This window comes from Pleuronectes platessa, chromosome 14 (assembly GCF_947347685.1).
Source record: "Pleuronectes platessa chromosome 14, fPlePla1.1, whole genome shotgun sequence".
In the NCBI taxonomy this organism is placed as follows: Eukaryota; Metazoa; Chordata; class Actinopteri; order Pleuronectiformes; family Pleuronectidae; genus Pleuronectes; species Pleuronectes platessa.
In genome coordinates, this window is record NC_070639.1 from 6,775,792 (window position 1) to 6,800,803 (window position 25,012).

Below are 25,012 nucleotides of genomic sequence, written 5' to 3' on the forward strand. Positions count from 1 at the left end.
TTCTTTTCCCCTTCCATCATTGAACTTGTCTCCAGCAGCAGCAGATACTGTCTGGGGACAGAATCTTCTGGAAATGTAACATTGAACATACAACAACCAGTTTTTACTACACTAATCAAATAAAACTTCAGACTCTGTTTTCTCAACTCTTCCATTAACCAAGGCTTTATTATTAATTTAAAGAAAAACAAAACATTTTAAAATTGGTTTCTTTTGTTCTGTCAAAGTACAAACTCAGTACTTTAAAACATAGAAAAAACAATCTGTCTATAACATTCGTCCAAATCATTTACAACACAGCAAGCACCAGATATATATTTACAGTTATTTATAAATTCATCTATAATAATTTAAAACCCCATCTCACACATACAGTAAGTCATAGTAAATACAGAGCTGTACAACATACAGTGTGTTTGGCCGTCTGAACGATGTGTGTGTGTGTGTGTGTGTGTGTGTGTGTGTGTGTGTGTGTGTGTGTGTGTGTGTGTGTGTGTGTGTGTGTGTGTGCGCACGCAGCGGGCTCGGTGGAGGCTCGTTCACCTCAAACGAACCATGAATGAATTAACAGCCTCATAGAAAACATTCAGTTATGATCACTGGAATGTAAAATTAGCCGATGACTGCAGATGATGATTATTTAAAAGCCTGAATCAGATTCCGGACTGTCCAGTGTGTAAAGAGGGGAAGTAGCTCATGTGAAAACATTATGCAGGTGGTCAGATCAAACGTCACTCGCTCCAAACAATACTGGTACAAAACTTTACATGCAACTTTTCCTGTTTTTTTTTTGGAGACATATTCTGCTCTTATTCATGATTTTAATTTGGGTTAATACTTGTTCACATGCTCTTATGTTCAGAAAACACATTCTCATACTGTCCACTGCTGCAGCTCCTCTTTTAAGCCTCTGTCTGTTTTAGCTTTCATCTCTTTAAGGCCCCCCTCCCAATAAAGCCCAGTCTGCTCTGATTGACCGGCTGGTTCTGCTGGGATCGGTCAAACACTTCCAGGTCATTATAGAAATGTCGGCCTCTGTTCTCGCTTTGTTAGGGCTGACATCACAATTTCCTGGAAGTATCAGGTGAGGGGGTAGAGCGTTCATCCTCTAACCAGAAGGTCGGTGTTCGATCCCAGCTTTCCCAACCCGCATGCCGAAATGTCCTTGGGAAAAACACTGAACCCCAAATTGCCCCTCATAGAAAGAAAAGTGCTGACCATTGATGCACTGTATGAATGTGAATGGGTGAATGGCAATGAACTGCACTGTAAAGCACTTTGAGTGGTTATCAGGACTAGAAAAACTCCATATAAATACTGACCGGTTAACATTCACTACTGACGAGGTGTTTCAGGAGCTGTGGGGTAGAGGAGCTCCCTTTAAAGCGCCCTTTATTTTTTACATTCATTAAAAACCCCTTTCAGGGTCTGCCAAACGGCTGCTGGACTTATTAATTATTATTTATTCCTTTGTGGAGATCATGTGTTTTTTCGTTCACAGCACATCGACACCATCGTCGGCACGTGTCACCAAAAGCTCTCAAATCTTTCCACCTTTGCAAGTTGACAAGTTTGGCAATTTTTTTTTTCAGTTTGGCAAACCTTTTTTTTTTTTTTAAATAACAGCTGAGAATAATAAAACGTCTGATACAGTATTATGAAGAACGGCCACTTCACTTCTCCTCTTCATCCCACGTGTGTGTTCCTGCAGCAGATCTGACCTCCACCAGTGCTCCGACTGTGTCCTCTGTTTTTGCTGTGTTTTGTAAGCGTGTCCTTGTGAGCAGAGTGAGCGTAACCTGCACATCTCTGGGCCTGATGTTAATCCGCCGCTGTTTGAGACCCACTTCTGGAAGCTTGGGTCACCGGCAGCAGGGCGTGAGAAAGCGCTCCCGGGATCGAGGGTCATTCGAGGTCATCGTCATACTCGTACTCGTCCAGGTCCAGGTTGCAGTGTGGACTGGGAATCTCGAAGAAGTGTCTCTTTGTCAGACCCAGCTCAGTGGAGATGTGCTGCCCTAAGGGGCTCAGCGGGTTATCATACCTGAACACACACGGAGAGAAAGATCAGTCACAGACGACGATAAACTGAATAAAAAAACAGTCTCACTTGAACACTGCAGCAGGCTTTACCCGCTGTAATCACTCTCTCTGTTCATAATGACCACTGGATAAAAATCCCTTCCTCTTTTTTTTTTTCTGTGTAAGTACCAGGGATTAAATCCAGATCTCAGTCTGTAGCGAAATCTTTGCCAAAGACGATGTGAAGTTCACTGTACGAGCAGCACAAATCAAGAGAGTTTGAGTCATTTTAATACAAATTAATCCCTCTTTGAGTTACCATCTCTCTGCAGCTCAGTAAGAAAAATCCGTCAGTGGAGACATAACGAACGGAAACAAAATACCCACTTGATTTGTCAAACTCTGATTTACTTCACAGGAACGACAGAACACAGCCTGTGTCTTTCATTTCAACTCACGTTGTACCGGTCGGTATGAACTGAGGGAATAATTAGAGCAAACAAAAACCTTTCCCATGTTTATATAGAGATGTCAGTGTTGTTTTAAGACTCAATATGAATTTTCAAACAAAGACGCTTATAGGATCATTAAAACACATTCAAGAGTTCTCTTTACTCTGGTGAATTTATTAAAGGAAACACATGTTAAAGGAATAGTTGGACATTTGGAAAATGTGCTTGTTTATTTTATTGCAGAGAGTGAGATGAGAAGAATGTGACGCTACAACCAGTAGCTAGTTAGCTTAGCAAAACGACAAGAAATGTTTTTGTCCAAACTAAAACCCATGAATTAATTTTACTTGTAAGTTAAAAGCCCTCTGGAGTTTGTTCATGGACGAATCTACTCAACTTTGATTTACAGTAAGATAACTTTATATTTGACTTTACTTTTAAGAGCTGGTGTTAGACTTTCAGGTATTTCATTTATGCCTATATACAATGATGTATTTAAAAATGTTTACATTTAAAATCTGGATTAATATTTATTTCTTTGCTTTATGTTCATTCAAGGACTTTAAATGAAAAAGGCCCAAAATAAGTTGCAATAAAGGCTAAACAGAGAGACATTGTTTATATTATGTACATATCTCTTACTGACTCACAAATATATTTACCGTATATTAAATTGAATTGCCTATTTTTATTTTAATAAATTACGTTTCACCTGCTCTCTTCTTTGTGAATCTCCCTAATTGTGGGATGAACAGTTTCTTATCTAATCAATGTGTATGATTATATTCTATATCTTACATTAGTCAGTTTGATTTTTTGTTTTATTTGTGAAATAAAACATTTACAACCGTAAGTGTTCTACTATTAGAACACTTATTTAAAAGGAGATAATTTCATTATAAAGCTGTGTAAGCTGACAAAAGGATTCCATGCTTATGAGGAATGGACAGTTTTAAAATTGCTGACCAAAGACACTGAATACAAACACAGTTGGTAAAAAAGTCAAATGAACCTGGACTAGGTGAATTTATTTACCTTCTGATAAGCTACTGGTGGAAGCTTCATTTTTACTCTAATGATCTCTCGGTGTGAAAGTTGGAGAAGAATTTTATGAAGTTCCTTAAACGTCACAGACTATTCCTTTAAAAAGATGGGAGCTCTTAAACAAACCAGTTGCTCTAGAGAAAGGACGGAGGGGCACCACATGACAGGCATGGACAGAGATGGAGCAGTAGTGGAGAAGAGGGAGGATAAAAACACAAGTTGGTCAGACACAGACGCCCGCACACATACACATGATACTGAGCTGACTGATAAAACGACTCCCTGCTGTCAGCAGTACGGCTCAGACTGGGGGTAGTGGGTTTGGAGTGGGTTAAGGATCAAACTCGTCCCAGAGAAAAAGGAGAGAGGTGGAGAACACTTAGTCTCTGCTGGTTACTCTGAGAGTCTTACCTGCTCTGGTTAGCAGCCTGTCTTTAGAAGTCAGTGGTGCTCCTAAAACCGCCACACAACATGCCTGTCATCAGCCTCATCTATCACCGACCCTCACTACCCACAGGGATCCACTACTGGATCCTCCGGCTTAAAAATGAGACCATCAAAACTCTGATGGTCTGATAAACAATGGAATCTACTTTAGTTACTTAACAAAATGTGTGAGGATTATTATCCGTGTGTAAACTAACTTTGTACTTTAACATCACAGACCTATGAAAAACCAGACCTAGCTTTATCAAAATGTCTAACACCTGATAATAATTTGAGATTGGTCCTGCAGCACTGAGAACCAGAATACATATTTGTTTTTAAGATAGCTAACACTATAACCACAAATTGTACAACTTAAAAAATTATCTTTGCTAAATGTGAAGGACACACAGTTCTTCTGTGATCATAAGATGAGGTGAAATAAATTGTTATTATTGTCTGTATTGTTTTTATAAGGTTCATTTTATTTATCTTAATTTTTTTTCTTCATTTTGAGTGGTCACGATTAAGATAAATTAATAATTTAATTAAACAGTATAAACAACAGGAATTTAAAGATTGGACAATTCCTGAAATTAATATAGAGAAAAAATAAAGCGGGGTATCGAATAACTACTGCTGCAATTATTTGCAGAAAAATATTTTCTTTAGGAAAATTCAATGTTGAGTGCAGAGGGTGAAGGTGCATGAAAAGTGACAGTGAAGAAAATGGTCACCAGCTTTCTTCCTCTTGTTTGCTGTCCTGAGGTCTGTGAGAGCTGCAGTTTATTCCTCAAAGTCTGTAGCCCAGCTGACAGCAGAAAGTCTCTGTGTCTCTGGCTCTAAACTCATCAACCATTTTATTAACACAATTCCCCTCTGTCCTCTGGAGCTACAGTAAGTTTCCACTGCGGCACCATATAGAAATAAATTAATAATTTGTTAAATAATGACATAGGTAAGTAATTATTAGTCATTCATTCTGTAGGAAATACAAATGTGATTTTTAAGGGCTCAAACAACTGCAAGCACTCATTTCAAAACGTCCATTTAAGTTATGAACTACTTTCAAAATTAAGTACACAGCAAATCTTATTTGTACATTATTCACAGAGACAAAGTAAAGTCTCCTAATTCTAATTCCTCTCCTAATTTTACAAGTAAGAACTGTTGTAGGTTAAACAGTGAAAAAGCTGGCAGGAGCTAAGTGAATAAATTCTATTAACTTTTCTTCTCCTATCTGATAAAGGAAGACAAGAAGATGGGATAGTTAACCAACCAAACTAAACCGTTCACCCTATTTTTATCGTGCTATGAGATGTTGTGGCGTAACATCTCATCAAATGTTTGAATGAAAATAGGAAACTAAATCCTCCAAGCATTGCTTCAGGTCACATATTATTAATTGTGACCAATTGTATATATTTTTACAATCACTTCAAAACGTGCATCAGAGGTTGTGTGCACATCCATGTTTTCTTTTCTGCGTCATCGAGCTGTCTTAAATCAAACAGTTTTATGTCCTAAGAAAGCATATCGATTTTATTTGGGAGTTGAAGACTCAATTATTGTTCCGACAGTCAGATTAAATCGTGCCCCGGTTTGTAGCAGCAGCCGCGTTCGAGGAGATTCAGACTTACACATCGTTGCACTGATCGTTGGCTGCCTCCTCTGCCACCAGGATGTCGTACTCCTCTGCAGCGTATTTCTCCCAGTCTGTTATCTCCTGTCCGTCTGTTTCCACCTCCTTAACCACACGACAAATTGCATCATCAACTCCACTTCACAAATCGTTTTCACATCTGGTGACGTCCGATCAGGGTTGAACCCTCCTTACCCTTATAGCAGCGAACGGGTCCCTCTGCTCGTGGTCCAGGTATTTCTCGATGTTGAAGAAAGTGTCGAAGAAGATGTGGGACAACTTGCACCTCTTAAGGTCCCGCAGCGTGATCTTACCTGGGCAGGGGAAAGCAAGTCACTTTTGTCAGCTTCCCAAATACAATCATCATCATTTATTTAAGAAAATCATTAAACTATTTCAGACTTTTCCATCCTGGCTGTTCCATCCAATCTAAAGAGCAAAATCATAGTCCCTGCATGTCCGCAGAGGTCTGTGTGGGTACTTGACACAGTATTTGTCAGGTTGGCGCAGGAGAGGTTCTATCTCATCAAACTACAAAGCAATATGGTCACAGTATTTGAAGCTACTGCGGAGACTTATGATCGCTTTCATGATTCACGATTGTTTAATTATTCATTCATCTGTCAGTCTTATGTCCGATTAACTAAATTATCTGTGACAGGATATCAAGTTATAAGAAATTGTTTATTTTGCTAAAAGGTTAAAAACACTCAAATTTATTGAAATGAGAGATGTGAATCAGAAAACTTTTCAGATGTATGAAGCCGAGTGTTTTAAATTTATGACATGAAATTATTAACTGCTAATCAAAACCGTCAGATCACAAATAACTGACAAAATAGTTTAGACCTGTGTAAAACATTGGACTATATCAAGTCTGATTTTACACAATATACGGACTCCGACAGCAATAACCTTCTCATGAGAGAAAATAGCCTTTTCTTCAAATGCAACCCAAGAGATGCAGCTCAGCCTAATACGTTCATGTTGCCATTTAGTTAATACAAATTTCACTTGTCTAACAGTAACACAACAATGTGATTTCAAACTGATGTACCAAATCCTCTCGAATCCCAGCATAACTTGCCCTGCGACGTCTGAAATGAAGTGATGGAATTTTGTTATCTTTGTAGCAGCCAAACATCCTAGTTTTGACTTTTGAAAGAGCAGAAATGAGACTTGTGCTTGATGAGAGAATAAAGTTGTGCGTCCCTCGACGGTGGCATTTTAGACACTCTCTGGTTTGTTTATGAAAACGCCATCAGACTCTTCTGATCTGCATATTATGTCTTGCTCCTTGTCATCAAATGTAACATCTTGAAATTCCACATGCCCCAAATCTCGTAGAGGACGTCTAATTAAATGTGAAATTTTAACAGACTTTCAAATCGGTTGTAAATGTGAGGGTTGTTTTGTTTGGAAGTTACACAACCTTTGAGCAAAAACATCAGTAGAGAAGTTGTCACATCTCATATTACATCTTTTATTACCCAGCCGCACCGCCGCCGCTCACCCACAAGGTCGACCGAGGGTCACATTCCTGCTGCGCCTATCTATACTAAATATGCCCTTAACATGGACTAGTGTGTTCTTTGTGACCTATTGGTAAAGCTAAGTGCTGAGGGGAATTTGTTGACAGTGAAGAGGACACGAGCAGCTGGCAACAGGCAGTCAGGACCAGTCCCTCCGCTTCTCATCTATGTATAACTGTTCCCTCAGCTAACGGTCAATGACCTGGCCTGAGCATTTTGAACCTGTGTTTTGTTATGGCAGAAAAAGTGGAGGTTGCCTGCCTCGGTGCGTGAACATCTGAGAGTGTGTCTAAAAGTAAAAAAGGCTCCAACCTTCGACCTCAGGCTTGACGAGGTCGAGCATTTGGCAGAGGCAGTCCTCGAAGGGAAGGGGCTCGATCGCCATGGTCTCCAGCTTCTGACACTGCTCCTCGTAGAAGTACTCCAGCTCGTACATGCTGAGCACCCCGTCCCCGTCCAGGTCCATGCAGCGGAACCAGTACTCTATACTGGACGCAGATAAAAGGAGAAAAGAGCAGCAGGCAGTGGTGCCGTGTTAGACATAAAAGCTGTAGAGCAACAGAGGACGTAATTGGTGGAGAAGAAGGCGGTTTCACCAGCGACATGCTGACTTGTAATTGTCAGAAAAGCACAGGTGTTAGTAATAACATGAATGATTCAAACGTCCCTGTACGCCATGACAGTTTGACAGTGAGTGAGTTCACATTGCAACACATCAGAACCTGCTGCAGCAAAATACAATTCAGTCATCGTCGATTTGATCTTTTACATCTGTGCTTTTCCTACAGTACCCGGTTAAAATATCCACATTAAAAACAGTCTGTAGAGGCCTGATAGTTGACTCTGTAGCGAGCAGTAAATTACATTTTCTGGATATTCATGAATCGCAGTCCTTTTGTTTCACCACCTCTAGTTTTAGTGTCACCTGTCTCTAATTTCCACATCCTCAATAAGTGTATTGCAGCAGAAGGAAAGTTGAAATTCTATGGAAATGCTGGTTACATGAAGCATATCCTTCACGCTCAGAATTTTGACACTAAAATAAAACGTTGGGCCGCATACGTAGAGCGTTTTATAGTAAAAGGGAGTGATTTGGGATTCAGCGTGTCTTCTTACCTGGTGTCGGTCTTCTTGTCTTCCTCAGAGATGAGGAACCAGACGAAATCGGCATAACTCAGCTTGCCCTCCTTATGCACCCGTCTGTCCCTGAATGAATAAAACCCACGATTAAAAACCAGAAATGGAACGAAAACATGCTCAATACAATTTCTGCTGCTTTTAATGAGCGTCATTTAAACTCAAGATATGTTTGACTTGCCTTGTTACTGTTCCTGAGAATATTCTTTCAATCATCTTATGCGAGATGGCTGAAAAAATGAGGAAAAAGATGAGTTAAAAACATCAGCGTTTCTCTCTTTAGACAAAAGCGCTCTCAGTTAATGTACATTTTTTTCATAACACATGTAATCAATTCCCACAGACAGTAAATCCATACTCGATAGTACAGCTCTTTCTTTCTTATATCTTGACAATACTATAAATCCTCCAGTCATAATTATGACCATATAGTGGAAGAAATTGTTCCAGACATGGCGTCATTGGAGCAGAGTATACTATATGCTGCTCCCTCATTGATCTTGTGTCTCATTTCCCCTGCCTCACTCACAGGCCATCAGCCCAGAGCATGTGTTGTGAAGTGTGAGGGGAAGAAGCGTTGAGTATTTTGTGCGTTTTCATGTGAGCAGTAAACCTGGACCAAAATACCATTTACTAATATTTATTATTGTTTAATATACTTTTGAACTATTGACTGTTTCCAAAAGTGGCAGAAAGGTTATAGGAAAATCACTTTATTGTGCTCGGACAAGGTTCCGTACACATTCTGCTTTTTTTCAGTTTCAGTCCTCATATAAAGAGATTCTTACAAGGTCATCCTGACAATTGAAATTGAATCAATTAATTTTTGACTCCAGATGCCAAGTAGGTAATTCTGAAGAAAGTCCCTAAAGGCCGACCTGTTCAAGAGGCCAAAAACACGTTTTGTGAGGCCAGCCAAATCGAATCAGTTAAACCAATTAAATATTTGTTCCAAATTCTCTCGATGTGTTGTTAATATAAAGCATTTTGAAAGAGGAAAAGGCTTTTGTGAAGTCAAAGTGATCTTGATCTCATACTCACAACAACAAAATATAATAATTTCATCTTTGAATCCCGCTGAACACTTTTTGAGATATCATGTTCCCAAGAATGGGACGGACACACAACATCAAAGCATTAATTACTCCGTCCACTGGCTGTCGCCGGCGCAGAGGCGTCCAACAATTCTACAATCATATTTGTAAATATTTGATTCCGGTCAGGTGTAAATACTTAGGTGAAAGTCAGGTGTGTTCATTCACCTTGGTCGTTGTGTCGTGCCAGGTCCTTCTGGTCTATGTTGAGGTCATGGTCTGTGTCCAGCTCCCAGAATTTGCAGTAGATAACGTAGAAATGTTCATAGGAGAAAAACTCTGTCAGCTGGTTCACGTCTTCTTCCTGCTCCAGCAGCATCACATTCTGGCACAGTACAAAAAGTAAATGTTTTTACTTACTTTTTAATTAAGGGGACAATTATTAAACACACTGGCCTTTTAAATACCCCTCAAAGGTTAAAGAGGACTTCTACACTACTCTTGCTGATTGTATCATACTAACACTGTGATACATTTAGTTTTTCAGTTTAACCTCCAAATAAAGTGGTTTGGATAATCTGGCTAAACCTATTTAACACCAGTTTTACTTTAGACAAAAAACAAGGTATAGCATAGAAGTAAGTGTCTGGACTCAAATTATTATGAGTGCAACTAAAGAACAGTGTTTATATAGAATGTCTGAATTAAGTTTTAAAACCTACAGACATCTTTAGTAAAATACTTTTAAATGCTTTTTTTTGTATAAATACAAACAAAATGGGACAAAGCATGAAAAGGTCATTTACCTGAAGAAAGTTACTTTTCCTGAGCTCATGACCGGATATTTTTCCATTCCATGACCGGTTCACATTGTAAAATATCCTCTGAACCACCTGAAAAAAAGTAGACATCATGTGCAATAACACATAAACAAATCGTATTCATTGCAATCTGAATTGAATGTTTCACTAGCTGCAGTTTTTTTAGTATGACGGCATACCGTGGTAATGTATCGTGAGTGAAAGTCCGGTGCGTCCTTCAGAAAAGCCAGGCCTGCATGAGTGTTCACCACATCCTGGAAATATAAAGAAAAGTTAGCTCCCTTTTATTTCTACTGCACATCTGCTTCAATTCCAAAACATACCTCACACAACTAATGAACACAAATGCAAAAATAACAACTCTGTCACATGCTGATCGACAATTACAAATACACATGTTCAGCTGAATTCTGCAGTTGCACTTACAGATGAGTTACATGGAAAACCACATCTGTCTTTCTTTTTTCGCGAGGCAGAACACATGACATTCAGAGGGGCGATTTAAAAGCAAACATCAGAAGTCGTTAATGTCAATCGACATTACTCTGTCATACCATATGCTTTATAAATTGTGCTACGTAAAGAAAAGGCTCCAGGCCTTGTTCGAAGAGAGACCACGAATTCAAATGCTTCTTTGAAGTCAGAAAATCACTGGATGAACCACTTTTAGGATGAGCTTACATTTTAGGAAAGTGGTGGGGAGGCTCTTAACCTTCTCCCCTTCCTGGTGCCATAAAGTCACAGGGGGGGGGGGGGGGTCGTGCTGCATTTCAAACGCACTGTAGCCATATTCCTGCCATCAAACCCTGTCGTTTCTTCAATCTACCCCCTTCTCTTTTGCTGGGGGAAAGAATTGTTGACATAAATGCGAAGGCGGGAATGAAATTAAAAGGCCTTATTTCAGGGCAGCCGTCGTGCCTCTTTGACTCTTACTGTGAGAAATTAAATCATAGAGAAACACATAAATCACGGGGCACAGGAAACAGGCGGGGACAGTCAAATCTACTCCAGTGCAATCCGCGTTTCATTCATCAAAACAGTCAAAGGCGATTCGCTGTGCCGAACCATACAAATTAAACTGCAAGTGCCACAAGGCATCTCTGCTGGTGTGCTAACGGCTGTTCGGCACAGCCCAGCTGCTCCTGCCAGCATGAAAATGAATCAGGTGTAGGGTAGGGGACAGCACGGAGCAGCAACAGCTTGTCAGGTGGAGTGAGAACACAAACAGCCAGCACAGCAGGTCCATATGGTGAGACTGGCCAAAGATTTGATAAATATGAAAGCATGTTTTCTGGGATTGTCTCGATGCTTTACCAGGATTTCTGCAGGTTTCAACAACTCTTTAAAACCATAATGAATTAAAATTAAGACCCATGTCAAGTGCGACAGATTTGAAGGAATATCAGAGTCTCAGAATTACCAAGACTTACCTATAATTGAAGATCAGGTGAAGTAACTTACACACTACATGATCTTACATTAACTACAGGCAGAGAGAGCCGGTACTGTATCTTTTTGACCAAGGTGTCTGTTATCAGCTCCACAATGATCTTGTTTGCTGTTTTATAGCATTGTGCTAATATAACATTGTTGAGAAAGAACTACAACACACTGAGAAATTACAAACTATGCACAGCATCAAAACATTTGACTAAAAAAAAAATCCATCTAATTAGAGAGCTCAACTGAAGTAGTAAAGCTTTTTAAAGCTTTAAATTTCATATTCTTACATTTTTTAAGACACCTGATTACATCAAATCCATTCTTACTTCCATCTCCACTTGGTTAATTTGGACTGAGCTTGAATCCTGCATCAGTGGAATCTCCTCTTGTGGAGACACTCCACCACCATATTACTGGCATACAGTCACATCCCTAAATTAGTCCTATACCACATGAAATGTCCTGTTCACACCACTCAACCCAATGCAAGTTTTTGCCATCCTACATTGCCAAGTTCAGCCCTCTCCCTGGGTGTGCTGCGGCCCGTACCTGCAGGAATGGAATAAAGTCGTCCTGTTCCAGGTAATTGCAGCCAGGCTTGGCCAAGAGGTGCACGAATTTAGAAGCGTCATTGTGACAGGTCTGCAGAATTCTGGAGAAGAAAAGAGAGAACAGATGGTTGCAAGGTTTCTCCCTCCTTCACTCTCATGTTCTATCCATGCATTTTATCATTCTTTTGGCAACACAGGTTTTGAAGAGTTCCACATAATAGTGCAAACGCAGGTATAATGCATTCTGAAATTAGAATTCTGAATCGCTGCCTGGTGATTATAAGCGTGGAGAGTTCTGGTAGCGGCGGAAAAATAATGCAAGCGTGTGGTGTGGCCTCTCATCTGAGAAGGGCTCAGTCATGAGCTCAAGTCAAAGGCCAGGTCTGTGCAGTTCTCTGGAGGCTCATACATTAATACAAGACCATGCCTACAGCATGCAATCGTGTTCAGCAGACAGCGAGCAGCCACCATTACAAAAGACCAATGGTATTCCTTTCAATTTCACGAAAGACACTGAATGGATGTTTTCATTTATATACTGTATATGCAAAGAGACTGTCCCCTTTGAGTGTTTTACAAGGGCTTTGTGATCAATGATTTCTGTGAAGAAATGAAAAGGAAAATGTGATAATAGCAGATACTGCATGCAGCATCTGTGATCCCTCGCGAGTCGTCATCATTGTCCAGAGGAGACAGTGTGAGCCATTTGGCTGAGAGTGAGTGAACCAGTAGTCGGGTGAGAATAAGAGGAGCTATTGTCTTACTTTCTCCACATAGCCACGAATTTGTGAACGGACACGAAGCCCGTCCTGTCGCCTCCGGCGGAGTTGAACAATGGCACTTTCCAGTAGACGGGGCACTCACAGGCCTGAGGAGACAAGGAGGGAAGGATGGGGTTGTGTGTGGATATAAAGGAGAAATATGAATGTTAAAAAAAAGTGCGCTTTAATTTTACACATGACATTTCATGCAGGAAAGAACAGCACATGACATATGACTCTGTTTGGTTTCAAAAGCAGTGCTGCATCACTTGCAGACTTCCCTGAGGAAATCTACTTGTCATTTCTCTCTTTACTCAGGTTCCCTTCAGGCCAATGCCCACACTCCGCTGGGAGAGGAAGATAATATTTTCAGTGGGGTTTAAAAAATAAATAAAAAAATCAGTAAACATTTGGAAAGTAAGGAGCTAAATGGCACAAATAAAAATAATTTACTGGGTGGCAGCTGAACCGCCGTGCTACATATCACATTCTCACCGTGGCAACCTGCCCCATGTCCTCAATGGTGGCCCTTTCATTTGGGAATTGGGAAAATATTTTCTCAATTTTGGAAATGAGGCTGTCGATGTTGAGGTTGGCCTGGGGTCGGCCTAGTGGGAAGTAAAACTTTGGAATGCTTTCACTGAGCGCTGTGGTGACGGGCTCCTCTGTCCTCACCTGGGCCTGAGGAAGACACACAGAAATAAACTGTTAGCCAATAATGCTTGCAAACACTTCTCAGTTCAAGCAGGTCCATGTGCTGAGGCTTGTCTTAACACAAACTCTGCAGTGCTGGCATTCGTGTGACCACACCTCTCAGCATCCCCCAGGGAAGAGTTGTGACTACTCTGCAATCTCATCCATTTATCTGTAATAGATCCGCCTGTGATACACATTACCCGTTGCAGGATCGTAAGGCTGTAATAGGTTTCAATTAAGATGTGTAAACTGACATTAACAGGTGCTGAATGTTTGGCCTGATAAATAGCCGCTAAAGGCCTGGATTGACCTAGTGTTGTTAGTAACTTGTTAGTGGCATCTGTTTATCAAATCATGTCTAATCTGAGGGATGTATATAACAACATAAAGAAGACATGGCAGAGAAAATCAATCATGAATAACATCTGCATGTGTTAATCCACTGACGGAAGATAACTCTTCTACTTGACAAATACAAGAACATCCATTAATTGAATACATATTTACAACTTGTAATTTTGGTCTTAACAACACAATCGGTGATCTTACTGTAGCAAGACAAAATTGAAGCTATTAACAAAAAAAGATGTGGTAGTACAAGACGACTACTTCTACTCATGTTAACACATGAAAATAACACTGTTTGTGTCAGTAATGTTTCAAACCACCCAATATATCCAGTAATCAGTTGCAAAGTTCTTTATATTTTTAAAGTGATAATGCAAAACGTTTTGTGGTTGGGGCTTCTTCTCAGATGTGAGGATTTACTGCTCTTCTTTGCGACATGTGAAAGTGAACAAGAATTTGAGATTCTTGAAAAATACATTAATTGAAGAGGTAAACTTGGACTGTTGAAAATTACAACGAATGTCAGTTGTTTTTGATATTTGCCAACAATGTATAGACGAACTGATTAATTAAGAAGATAATTGGTAATGATTATGATCGTTGATTCAACCCAATTAGATTCGATTGAATGTAAAAACAGCTTTTTAACACTTCTCCATTTATCTGGAAACAAACCAAACAATCTTTTAACACTTCAGATATTTTGACTTGCCAAAGCAGGAAAGACATGTCAATAGTAATATTATCAAACCATATACATGCTCCAGTAACCACAGCAGTGATCCAGCATGTACAGCATCAGGACCCAACAATTAATAAACTTTAATGGAATAATTCTTAATTATACCAATGGTGCTCCTGGAAACTTGTGCCAAATGTTTGCTGGAAAAAAGGTCAATAGGTAGAACTGGTTTTATCAGTAAAAGTCATATAAGATTATATTCCTGGGGGAGAGCTACAATAAATGCGTACAATTAAAACAGCAGCTGAGCAGATACAATAAGCTGGGGGGCCTTTCTAAAGTTTAGAGACTGGAGGCAGAGGTGGGGCTGGCATGTGATCTGTGTGTGTTAGATCTTAACTGTACAGTAGGGGTTGTGGGTCTATTAGTTTAGAGCTGATATAAGCCACAATTTTATGCTCAATTTCCTCATATCTCCAAACCGATTCATTTCTAACAAGCTCCAATGGATGTTATTAAATAGTGCCACACCTCTTCAAAAGATTCAAAACAGAAACCATCCAGAGAGCCTGGACACACCTGTGTATTTGTGTCCTTCAACCACTTCTCCCTACCACCTTAAAATAAAAGTTTTGTGTGTCATAGCTTTTCAGTTACGGCTATAAAGCTATAGTCATGATAGTGGACACCAGCTTCTCTTTCAACATCTGTCATCAACAACATTGTGTAACATTGTTCACAGGCCTTCGTGTCAAGTTAAATCTGATTTCTAACCAGTAGGATTTACCACACCAACCAAGCACAGCTGGCGTACAAAGACAAGTTCATGGGAATTGACATATTCTCTTGTGTGCGGCTTGCTGAGGACAGTGCAATGGAGGACATGAATCGGTCATGATATTTCCATAGCCACATATAAAAAGCCAGATTGCCTCAGGATCTAATTGTGTTATGTTGCACATATTAACCAGTTATTAAAAACAGCTTGAGGAGAACACACTTCACTCAAAAGTCATGTTGTATTTAAAGACTATTCACACAACATGATCATTCTCTGTGGCTTTTAATACTAAAATAAAAACACCCACACGTTGCCGTGATAACAGATAAAAATACCTTCTAGCTGTTTATTTTAGCCTGACACATTCTAATCATTGTTCACACCTCTGGTCATAGTTGACAGATTCTACATATAAACATTAGGTCTGCAACAACAGAACTTGAAAAAAACGTATATATATATAAATATCTCTCTCTCTCTCTTTATATATATACACATAGAGAGGGGATATTATTGGGATTTATCAATCTGTGTCCTTGCTACATGTATTTGTGTCATTATGGAGGGAAAATGTCTTACAGTATTCTCTCAAAGGTAATCTGCTCATTTTTAATAAATGCTGCTGATCCTCTGTTCTTCTCTGTCCTGTGTGTTGGTGTCAGTCATGGCTATAAAAGGACATAAACATCTCCTGTTGCCCGCACTGTCCCCTCTCTCTCTCTCTCTCTCTCCCTCCCTCTCTCTCGTCATGCTACCCACTAGCAGAGCTCTTGAGCACAACTGGTAAGCCACATGACATTTTGCACATTGACAATGATGTCCTGAAAGAGGACAGTGAAGGATATGAGCACATCCTAGCACACAAGATGAAACATCCTTCCATCATTATAAGCAAGGCTCACGTCTCGTGTCTCTTTGTATGTAATTCACTGATGAGCGCCGGACATGATTGCTCAAATGTTGCAATTCACAGTTGTGTAAATATGTCTAATGCAACTGCTCATTTGTCCTCACTTCTCCAAAATACATACAGCTCCACCTTGTAATGAATGATTGTAAACAGTGAGGAATATGTTGCTTGTATTATAGCAGAGTTGTATTACAATGCAATCTGATTACAAAGACATCAAGCCCACACATACTAGTCTACATTAATAGACCTGCCCACTGGCTGACAGGCCGGCAAAGCCTGTCAGTGAAGGGTACACTCAAACAAACACCTGCCTGTCCTTGTTGGAAAGCTCTGAGCCTCTTCTTGAAGCGAGATGGCAGAACAAAGTCACAGCCACGTGCCAGCAGAGCCAACTCCTTCCTCAGGTCAGGGTCCTGACGCAAAGACAGCTCCTTCATCCTCATCCTCGCGCCATACAGGATGGGGAATTCATATAAACGAGCACAATAATACTCAATCCAGTTATCCCCTTCACCGTGGAAATCTCTCAGTTGAAGTCACGGCTGAGGGCAAAAGGCAATGGCAGCCGTGGAAGTCCTCTGTCCCTGTGATTGTCCTCTGTCAGAGTGAGAGCCTCTTAATGCAAGGGAGCAGCTGCAACTGTGACTCTCTCTCCCATTCCAGATCGGGTCGCACAATCTCAGCTCTGACTGCTGCTCTGTCCCGGTCTCTACACACCCCACACACACACACACTGCACTGGGTCAGGGAGCCCTTGCCCCAAAGTTGCTGAAGAGATAAGGAGTGACGGACTGTATGTGTGTGGGAGTCACTTAGTGTAAGTGTTGGATGGGAGGGGTGTGTGCAAAGGATCTGCCCTTTCCAGTCTGCATTCCTCTGTGCTCATGGAAGGTTATGCAAAGAGACAGACCTGTTGTTGCAACTTGCAGCAACCACAGAGGCCAAGTGAAGGATGCACCTCAATACCACAATGACATGGTGCTTGTGATCACTGGCATCCTTTCTAAAAAGCAGAGAATGTTTGCTTGTGCTGTGAACCATGAATTAGGACGTCCCCTCTCTTGGACCATACATCCCAGACACTCAAAGTGATGGAATATAATGAAAGTCACATGTTACTTTGCCAAATCTGTCTACTAAATCTAACTGGAAGTTTCAAAACAACAGGAAAAAGACTAAATAACTTAATGAGGCATGTACAAATAAATGACGGCAATCAACCAAGGTATGATACTTAATAATAGATAACCCGAGTGTCAAATCACCAGATTGATATATGGACAACTAGAATGGCACTCAGTAGAGCACATACCTCTACCAAGGCTAAAGGCTGCACCATATTGCACACACACTAAGAATCACACTCATCAATTCCCTTAATGTGCATGATTTGTATCCATTAAGATCCATGAATTATTTCCCTGGGAAAATGTTGAGGAAAAAAACCTCTATCTTGAGCTGCTATAGAAAAACCTGGATCCAAACCAAAATTGAATGGGTTCTACTGTGACCCGTACTGCATCCTTCCACCAAGATTTGAGGAAATCTGCTCAGTTTCTTTCTGTTATCTTGCTTAAAAACCAACAAACCAACAAATAAATGGACAGGGGTGAAAACATCCTTGGCAGAGGTAACTACATACATATATTCAAAAATTCTGCATCCTATCTTATGGTGGTCTTTGTTTTGCCTTCCCTTTGCAAGCTTGGGCTGCCAGCCATTCCTCATCTTATTATAGTTGATGGGCAGTGGGAGGAGAGGTGGAGGAGTTGGGGGCACATGTCAAATTCAAAGAAAGATGACTGAACCAGTCTGTCCCTATTAAAAGCACTAGCGAGCACCGATTGGGGCAAGCCAAGAAACTAGCACTGGAGAAACAAGAGTGTATCTTTAGTCCTCAAACAAACATCTGCTTCCGGTTGCTGCTGCTGTCCTGCAGGGATGGCAATTACATCAATTCTCCAGAAATGTGCTGATCTAACAGCTCTAGGATTGCCTTCACAACAGTGACCGTAAACAGGGAAAGCCCAACACATGTACATGTATATTACTGATGGAAATGCTAATCAAATAAAAATGGTACACATATATCTGCATTAGTGGACTACGTATACAAACATTTCTTTGTGTTTTATTGTAGTCTTGAAAGCACACCCACAGTATTTTTAGTTGACAGGATCACAAAGTTCAGTTTTCCACTGGTTTTTGCTCAAACCCAGTTCCTGTTATCATCCACACAGGACACTGCACAGGCTTGATAAGCTGTTTGTGCCAAGACCAAAATAAAACCCGGTAGATCACATGAAACTGTCATCTCACATGGAACACTGTTCTGTCCATTTTTTTGTCATTTGTGTTTGTGCAAAAAAAAAAAAAAAAATCTGGATTCTGTTCCACAAACAGAGGCATCACAACGCAGCAGGAATAATGATGTGTTGTTTTACATATGTGGAAACAGCTCTATTGTTTTTCTCACTACAGTACATGTAGTGGGAACATCAGCCGGGAATGAAGACACAACACAGCCACAAGTGTATGAAGTGTGCGGCTTTCACGGACAACATAAAATATAAGTGAACGCTAACTAAAAGGTATCAGGTGTATTTTGTCGTAAGTAGAATATGAATTCTCCTGAGTTATGATGCGTTATATGTGCTCAAAGTGACATAAAATGTGTTATCCTTACAGGTATTTGTACATCAGTGCAAGATGTAATGACTTTCTCTCAAGGTGTACCAGAGATAAACATCATTAGAATGTGATGGATGTAAGGTCACTGTGAACTTGACTTCTAAAATGTTATGAGTCCTTCATTGAGAGATATGGACAGACATACAAGCAGAAAGCATAATGCCTCAGAAATTGGCTGTTTTCAATGCGAATTAATTAAAAAACTACATGGACAAAGTCCAGCAAGCATTAATACTAACCCCATCGTCTTATGACCACTGCAGGCAGATTGTCCTACAAACACCACCACCCTCAGAAGCAACTGTCGGTCACACAGGCTGCTGCAGTGCTACATCAACACTGTAACGGGTCATTGTGACAAAAAGAAGAAAAAAAACACAAGAACTCAGACTGACCCCACAGTATGTCTAATCTCTGAAGTGCTCAATCTGATTTGTACAGAAACATGTGTCCGGTCATGTTCCATTTATTACATAAGGGATGAGATTACCGAACACACTGTCTGATGTTAGTGACCACTGGCGTGTCTGGATGTTAGGGTTTCCTGCAGTCAGATGATTATTTGTTGAGGTTGTATTTTCAGTTGAGCTTCCACAAATGTGGCATTCAGCACTTTCGTTTTGAAACTCTGATATTCAAGTGTCAACAAGCATAGCAGATCTGCAACCGGAGAGAGTTATGCATAAGAGAAGGGTGGGAAACCTGATCAAAATTCCCCTGAGGGCCCCTCTGCCAACCAGTCAATACAGGCATACATGGTGTCCCACATTTACTAAGTACGGCTTCAATGTGTGTATTACTAACTTGATCGAACCAATGGCGTGTGCCACAGTATGGCCACACAGAGGTGACTCAACCTATCACAACCACGGGGTATAGCTACAACCAATCACGACGAGAGTACAGAACCAATGCTGCTGTGAAATCCCAAAAAGCACCAACTCAAACCACCACAATCGGATGTCTGACAGGGGGATTTTGGGTTACATGTGAACGTGGGCCAAAAATAGGCCTGACTGACAACACAGTGGGTTCAGGGAAGTCCTACAAGTAGGACATGATGTGCGCGGATAAGCTAGCTTGCATAATGGTTATAGTGCTCAAGCAGAGCCTATCAGTTACCAAAAACCTGTGTGGTCTACACGAGCAAAGGGTCTGATCGCTAAAGAAATAAGCTGCAAAGATAAGAGTTACAGCACACCACAAAAATGAATTAACATTGTTAGAGCGACTGCTATGCAAATAATGTTTTATTGTGTGTATTGTATTAATATGATTATAGTTTACAGCAATTATTTGTTATACAACAACTTTTAACCTATTCTTGTATTAAGTACTGTTCGAAAAAATGAATAGAACTTTACTTCAAAATGCATCATTTGACAGACACTCTGTATTTATTTGTGCTATCTTAAATAGGCCTAAAATAGCCTAGTCTTAACCGGAACTGAAAATTTGCAAACATACATTAGACAAGTTGCCATGGCTCCAAAATAAAAGCACTTGTGGGAAACAGTTTAACACTATTTGACAGGTCAGGCAACTGAAAATGTGACCCTGGACCCCTGCTTCAAATAGCTTCTATGTTACTGAGCCCAACTAAGCATGTTATAAAAAGACGTCTTGTGAAATAACCGGTGATCCTAAATGTAGACATCGAGAACAGAAGAAAAAGTAAACACTCAAAGGAAACTTATTTCTGCTGCCCTATATAAATACGGCCAGGTCTGTGCATGTCACCTACTGCACTCACAACATGAAGGCAGAGCGGAACAGAAAGCCAAACATTTATAGTGGGCAATAACAGATCTGAGACCACATATTCTGGTAATGGGAAACATCCAATAGCAGCAGTTTCAGAGTAAATTACACAGAGGATGAATGTGCTGCCACATCTCATCTCCCTGGCAGAGTTCATGATATCTAATGCCAAACGCAAGGGAACCAAGGCTATCTATATCAGTGTCTGATGTCAAAGTCAGACCAGCTGTTCCAGGCAGCATCAGTGTGACATAAATTGAATTTTTGAGTAATCCTTCGAAGAATGCATCTGTATGCAGGAATTCATTCTGTTGTCTAAAAATAGAACTATTGCTTTATACAACCTCACAATCCTTTTAATATTGAGTGACACAGCGAGGCCACATGCCATGAAACATCACAGCAGAGTACACAAACTGTGCAGCAGTTGCTTTATTAATCTGGGGTGAGGGGGTGGCTTTAGGGGGAAAAGGTCAGGAGAGGGAAACAGACATGAATGTGAGAATGAAAAGGCTCACAACAATCTGTCCAGCCTCTTTATAGACCCATTAAAAAAATTGGGTTAGATAGACAATAAGTGGGTGGTAGATTCAAAGCATTCTTTGTTATTCTTGTGACAAACTTCTTCATCCTGTGGTCAGGTTATTTTAGCACAAAATTACTGTGTAAGACTATGTTTTTAACTTGACCTTGACCTGTTATATCCCGATGTAAAGAAAATCTAACTATAATGAGTGTTTAATTTTGATAAGGCCTCTATAACTGTGTTTGTCTGAAAAGAAAGGGAACGAAATCTTGATAAACTTTTTCTGTATCAAGATTCTGTCCATTTTCCTTGTTGGCTAAAATATATATGAGTAATTAATGAAGTTTAATGTGGACAAGAGGATATAAATATCTGATCATCTCCGTTGGTAGACTGACTTTAATTTGTATCTATATGGGCAGTTCAGTGTTATGTACACAACAAAATATGTAAAACACTTTGTCGTCTTAAAGAAACAAATGCTTTGTTCAGAGTCTACTTCTCGAGAGAGAACAGACGTTGCACCACTGACCACTTGGACGCCTCCTCATGAATGTCTTGAGCATGTCAACAACATGTGGAAGGCGGAGACTCTTAAACCACGTGCCCCCAGCTGTCTGGCTGCCTCACTGTCATCACAATCACTGATATACACAATCTACCACAATTGCTGGCTGTCATGTTGTTTTTCCTAGACTGCCGGTGTGGGAGTTCCTTCAACAGATTTTAAAACCCTGTTGAGCCTTTTACCAGTTTTGAGCAGCTTGATTTCTTCTATAATCAAACAGCCCAAAGCAAAATTCCTACAACTCTACAGACTCCAGTCACATCACAATGTGTTTCTAAAACACAGGCTGACAGGAGGAACCATAGTGCCAGTGAAAGCCTAGGTTCAGACACTCCCACTTCTCATACCACATTAATTCATGGGTGAGGCCTGAACATTTGGAAAGTATTCGACTAATAATTGCTACATATGCTTATAGACATGGAGGCTCCACTATGACAGTGCAGAGTAGACAGACCCCCCAATGCTTTTGATGCTGCAGGCTGCTCAGCAGCCTCTTGTGGCCAGCCTAGAAAAAAAGATCCCAGAGGACCCGACAGGGTCAGGTTGAAGAAAGTAATCATTGAAATCTATGAACATTCAGTACTGAGTTAATAAACCCATTATGCCCATGTGAGACAGTAGTTGCTATTGACATGTAAACTGCTCCATCATAAATAAATACACAAATTGAGAGGTTACTTATTAACTTGGTAATTTCAAACTAGATTGTTGGATGTTGTATATGATGATTTGTAACTTTTGACAATACAAAACCCATAAAAGCATAACTAGCCTCAATATAATCTCAATCAGTGATCACATTTTCTGCCCTTTTCATTGCAGATATTTTGATTTGTGGAAGTAACATAAGAACATGTTATAGTAGTGACACGAATACTCGTCAAGAGCTATCCCAATGAGCTGTGACAGTAAGCCAGCATAGGCACCATACCAGGACCCTGAAATTAAAGTAGCTAAATTGAAATGAGCCGTTTATTTTTGCTATTGACGCTTGATCTTTTCCAAGTGTGATATGTAGATATATCTTCCATGCAAAAAGCAGATTGGCATTGCCATGTGTTTTTGTAACATTGTGTTGCAAAATAATATATGAAGTTTTACCTCATGGTTTCTAATGTTTACCATAAACTCTTAAAAAAAACAACAACAAAACGATCAGAGGTCAGACACCTTTTTAAAAGTCTGACAAATTCTCACCTACTTGATAAAAATAATTATGTAATTCATTCCAGGCTTAATGAATGTGTTTTGCAACACATCCTTAAGTAAGAGCTATTTAAGGCAGATGAAAATGAAGGCAAAAACAGCAGGCCACACTTAGTTTGGTATGTTATTACCAGCCACCTAAGATGAAAGCCATGTAGCAGGCCATCTAAAGACCCAGTAAATCTTGTTAAAACCTGTGAAACTATTTCAGAACTGTGGATATTGAGAGTGATGGCCATTCACCAGCATGCTTTGAGAAAATCTAATAAAATCCAGCTAAATGTTGCTCAATCTTCTTATTCATTTCGATAAATAATTTACCTTTTTTGTGCTGACAGACCTCCTTAGTACTCTGCCATTGGGTCCTGTCACCCTGGTGTTACTGCTACTGCCAGAGGGCAGGGTACTGGCAGGCGGAGGGCTGGAGGGAGTGCTAAGGGCAGCGGCCCTCTTCTCTGCCAGGTTCCTTTGGGATGCCACGTTGTTGTTCTCCTTGAAGCTCAGTGACCCTTTGTCCTGGTCATCTCCATTGTTCATATCAATGTTTTGTCCGCTTTTGATTAGGCCAAGGTAATCTTTAAGTAATGACTGTGAAGCAGGATCACTCAACCAGTTGAGGAAGAGCTCGTCAACCTTCATCTTGAGGACCGGCTGGAGGACTTGTGGTGACGGCATTTTGCCGAGTTTAACTTATTGAGTTCGCTGATAATAGCACCTGTGTAAAAAAACAAGACGACAGAGCACTTCAATCTTGGGGTAGTGCAGTAAAACAATATATATCAATAAGTATAGCAGTTTCCATCACTAACGATATAACAAACGTTGAATAAATACCAATAACTTGATTATGCATCGTGTAAGCAGAAGTAGATCTCAGGTATATCACATCATTGATCTACCTGAGATTTGTAAAAAGTTGGCAATTCTCTGCAGTGTAACAGGCTTTACCCGGGAGCATTTTCTAAAAACATTAAACATATAAGAAACAGTAATGAGACATTTATCCTGATGATTATCAATATCGGCTGATATGAACGTTGTTATTGTGATACAATCTTTGCCGCTATCCTCCAGCCCTGTTCAGTCTCATCCTGTATATCTGCCCAGGCGTGGAGCTGACCACGCTTCTACCAATGCACAGACAGTTTGGATACGAACTAACACTCACAGTATGAGTCTGACACCAACACACCCACTGACACTATTGGATTTTAGCGCGAACCATCAATACCTTTAGCCCACAGGCACGAGTGAACTAACTCAACAGCCATTCAACGTTAGCTCTCTTATTACAACACTGTCGCAAACACAGCTGATTAAAGTCGGTAAACAAGGAGCAAAAATCCACGTGAAGCTGCTTTAGAGTAGCCCGGGTTGATTTGGAGTTAGAGCAGGCGGAAACAGTAGTGTTAGCTAGGATAGCATTATCAAGCTAATGTTAGCCCACTGACTGAATCAAGCTACACACCTCGGAGTGAATGGTGGAAGCCGCCGGGTGTGTTTATGTGACTCTACGTCGCTTCCTCCATGAGCGAGGTGGTGTCACACGGACTGTTCCCCGGTGAAAGAAGCAGGGAAGCGGGGTCTCCTCTCCGGTGTTTCCTCCCCGGAGCTCATATCGCCGCTGGCCAACTTTTCCCGATCACGTTCCCCTGGTAACCGCTGCGGTACTAACGCGAGATTTCCTGCGGGGGTGAGAGTTCATCACACCGGGAGCAGCAGGGCTTCTCCTCCCGGAGAAGAGCTGCCTTCAGCGGACACCTGTCACTGTGAAGCTCCGCTGCTTTGTGTATACACGGCTATACACGGTATACACTGTGGTGTATACATGTATTTACCCACTCAATTATTACTTCTACTTCTAAAATACTACATTTTCCGTGAGTACACATCCCAGTAGAAGTAGTGAAAGAAGTATTCCGAGCGTGTAGATGCCACTGCTAGCAAGTAAGTATTATCAACAAAGTATTCT

General features: G+C 40.5%; 1 protein-coding gene across 2 annotated transcripts; it reads right to left on the reverse strand.

Annotated features, from left to right (window-relative positions):
• Positions 1-149: 149 nt before the first annotated feature.
• Positions 150-24,696, reverse strand: ppp2r3b (protein phosphatase 2, regulatory subunit B'', beta). 2 transcript variants are annotated; one of them, XM_053439055.1, is made up of 14 exons: positions 24,509-24,696; positions 23,362-23,755; positions 13,361-13,546; positions 12,869-12,972; positions 12,103-12,205; positions 10,290-10,364; positions 10,096-10,182; positions 9,518-9,674; positions 8,437-8,485; positions 8,235-8,324; positions 7,431-7,606; positions 5,782-5,900; positions 5,585-5,691; positions 150-2,044 (listed from the first exon to the last, which is right to left on the reverse strand). In XM_053439055.1, the coding sequence occupies exons 2-14, from the start codon at positions 23,713-23,715 to the stop codon at positions 1,906-1,908; spliced, it is 1,746 nt and encodes a 581-aa protein (XP_053295030.1). In that variant the 5' UTR covers positions 23,716-23,755; positions 24,509-24,696; the 3' UTR covers positions 150-1,905. The 2 variants fall into 2 exon arrangements, with proteins under 2 accessions (XP_053295030.1, XP_053295031.1); XM_053439056.1 differs by lacking the exons at positions 23,362-23,755; positions 24,509-24,696 and adding an exon at positions 16,597-17,104.
• Between the last annotated feature and the right edge of the window lie 316 nt (positions 24,697-25,012).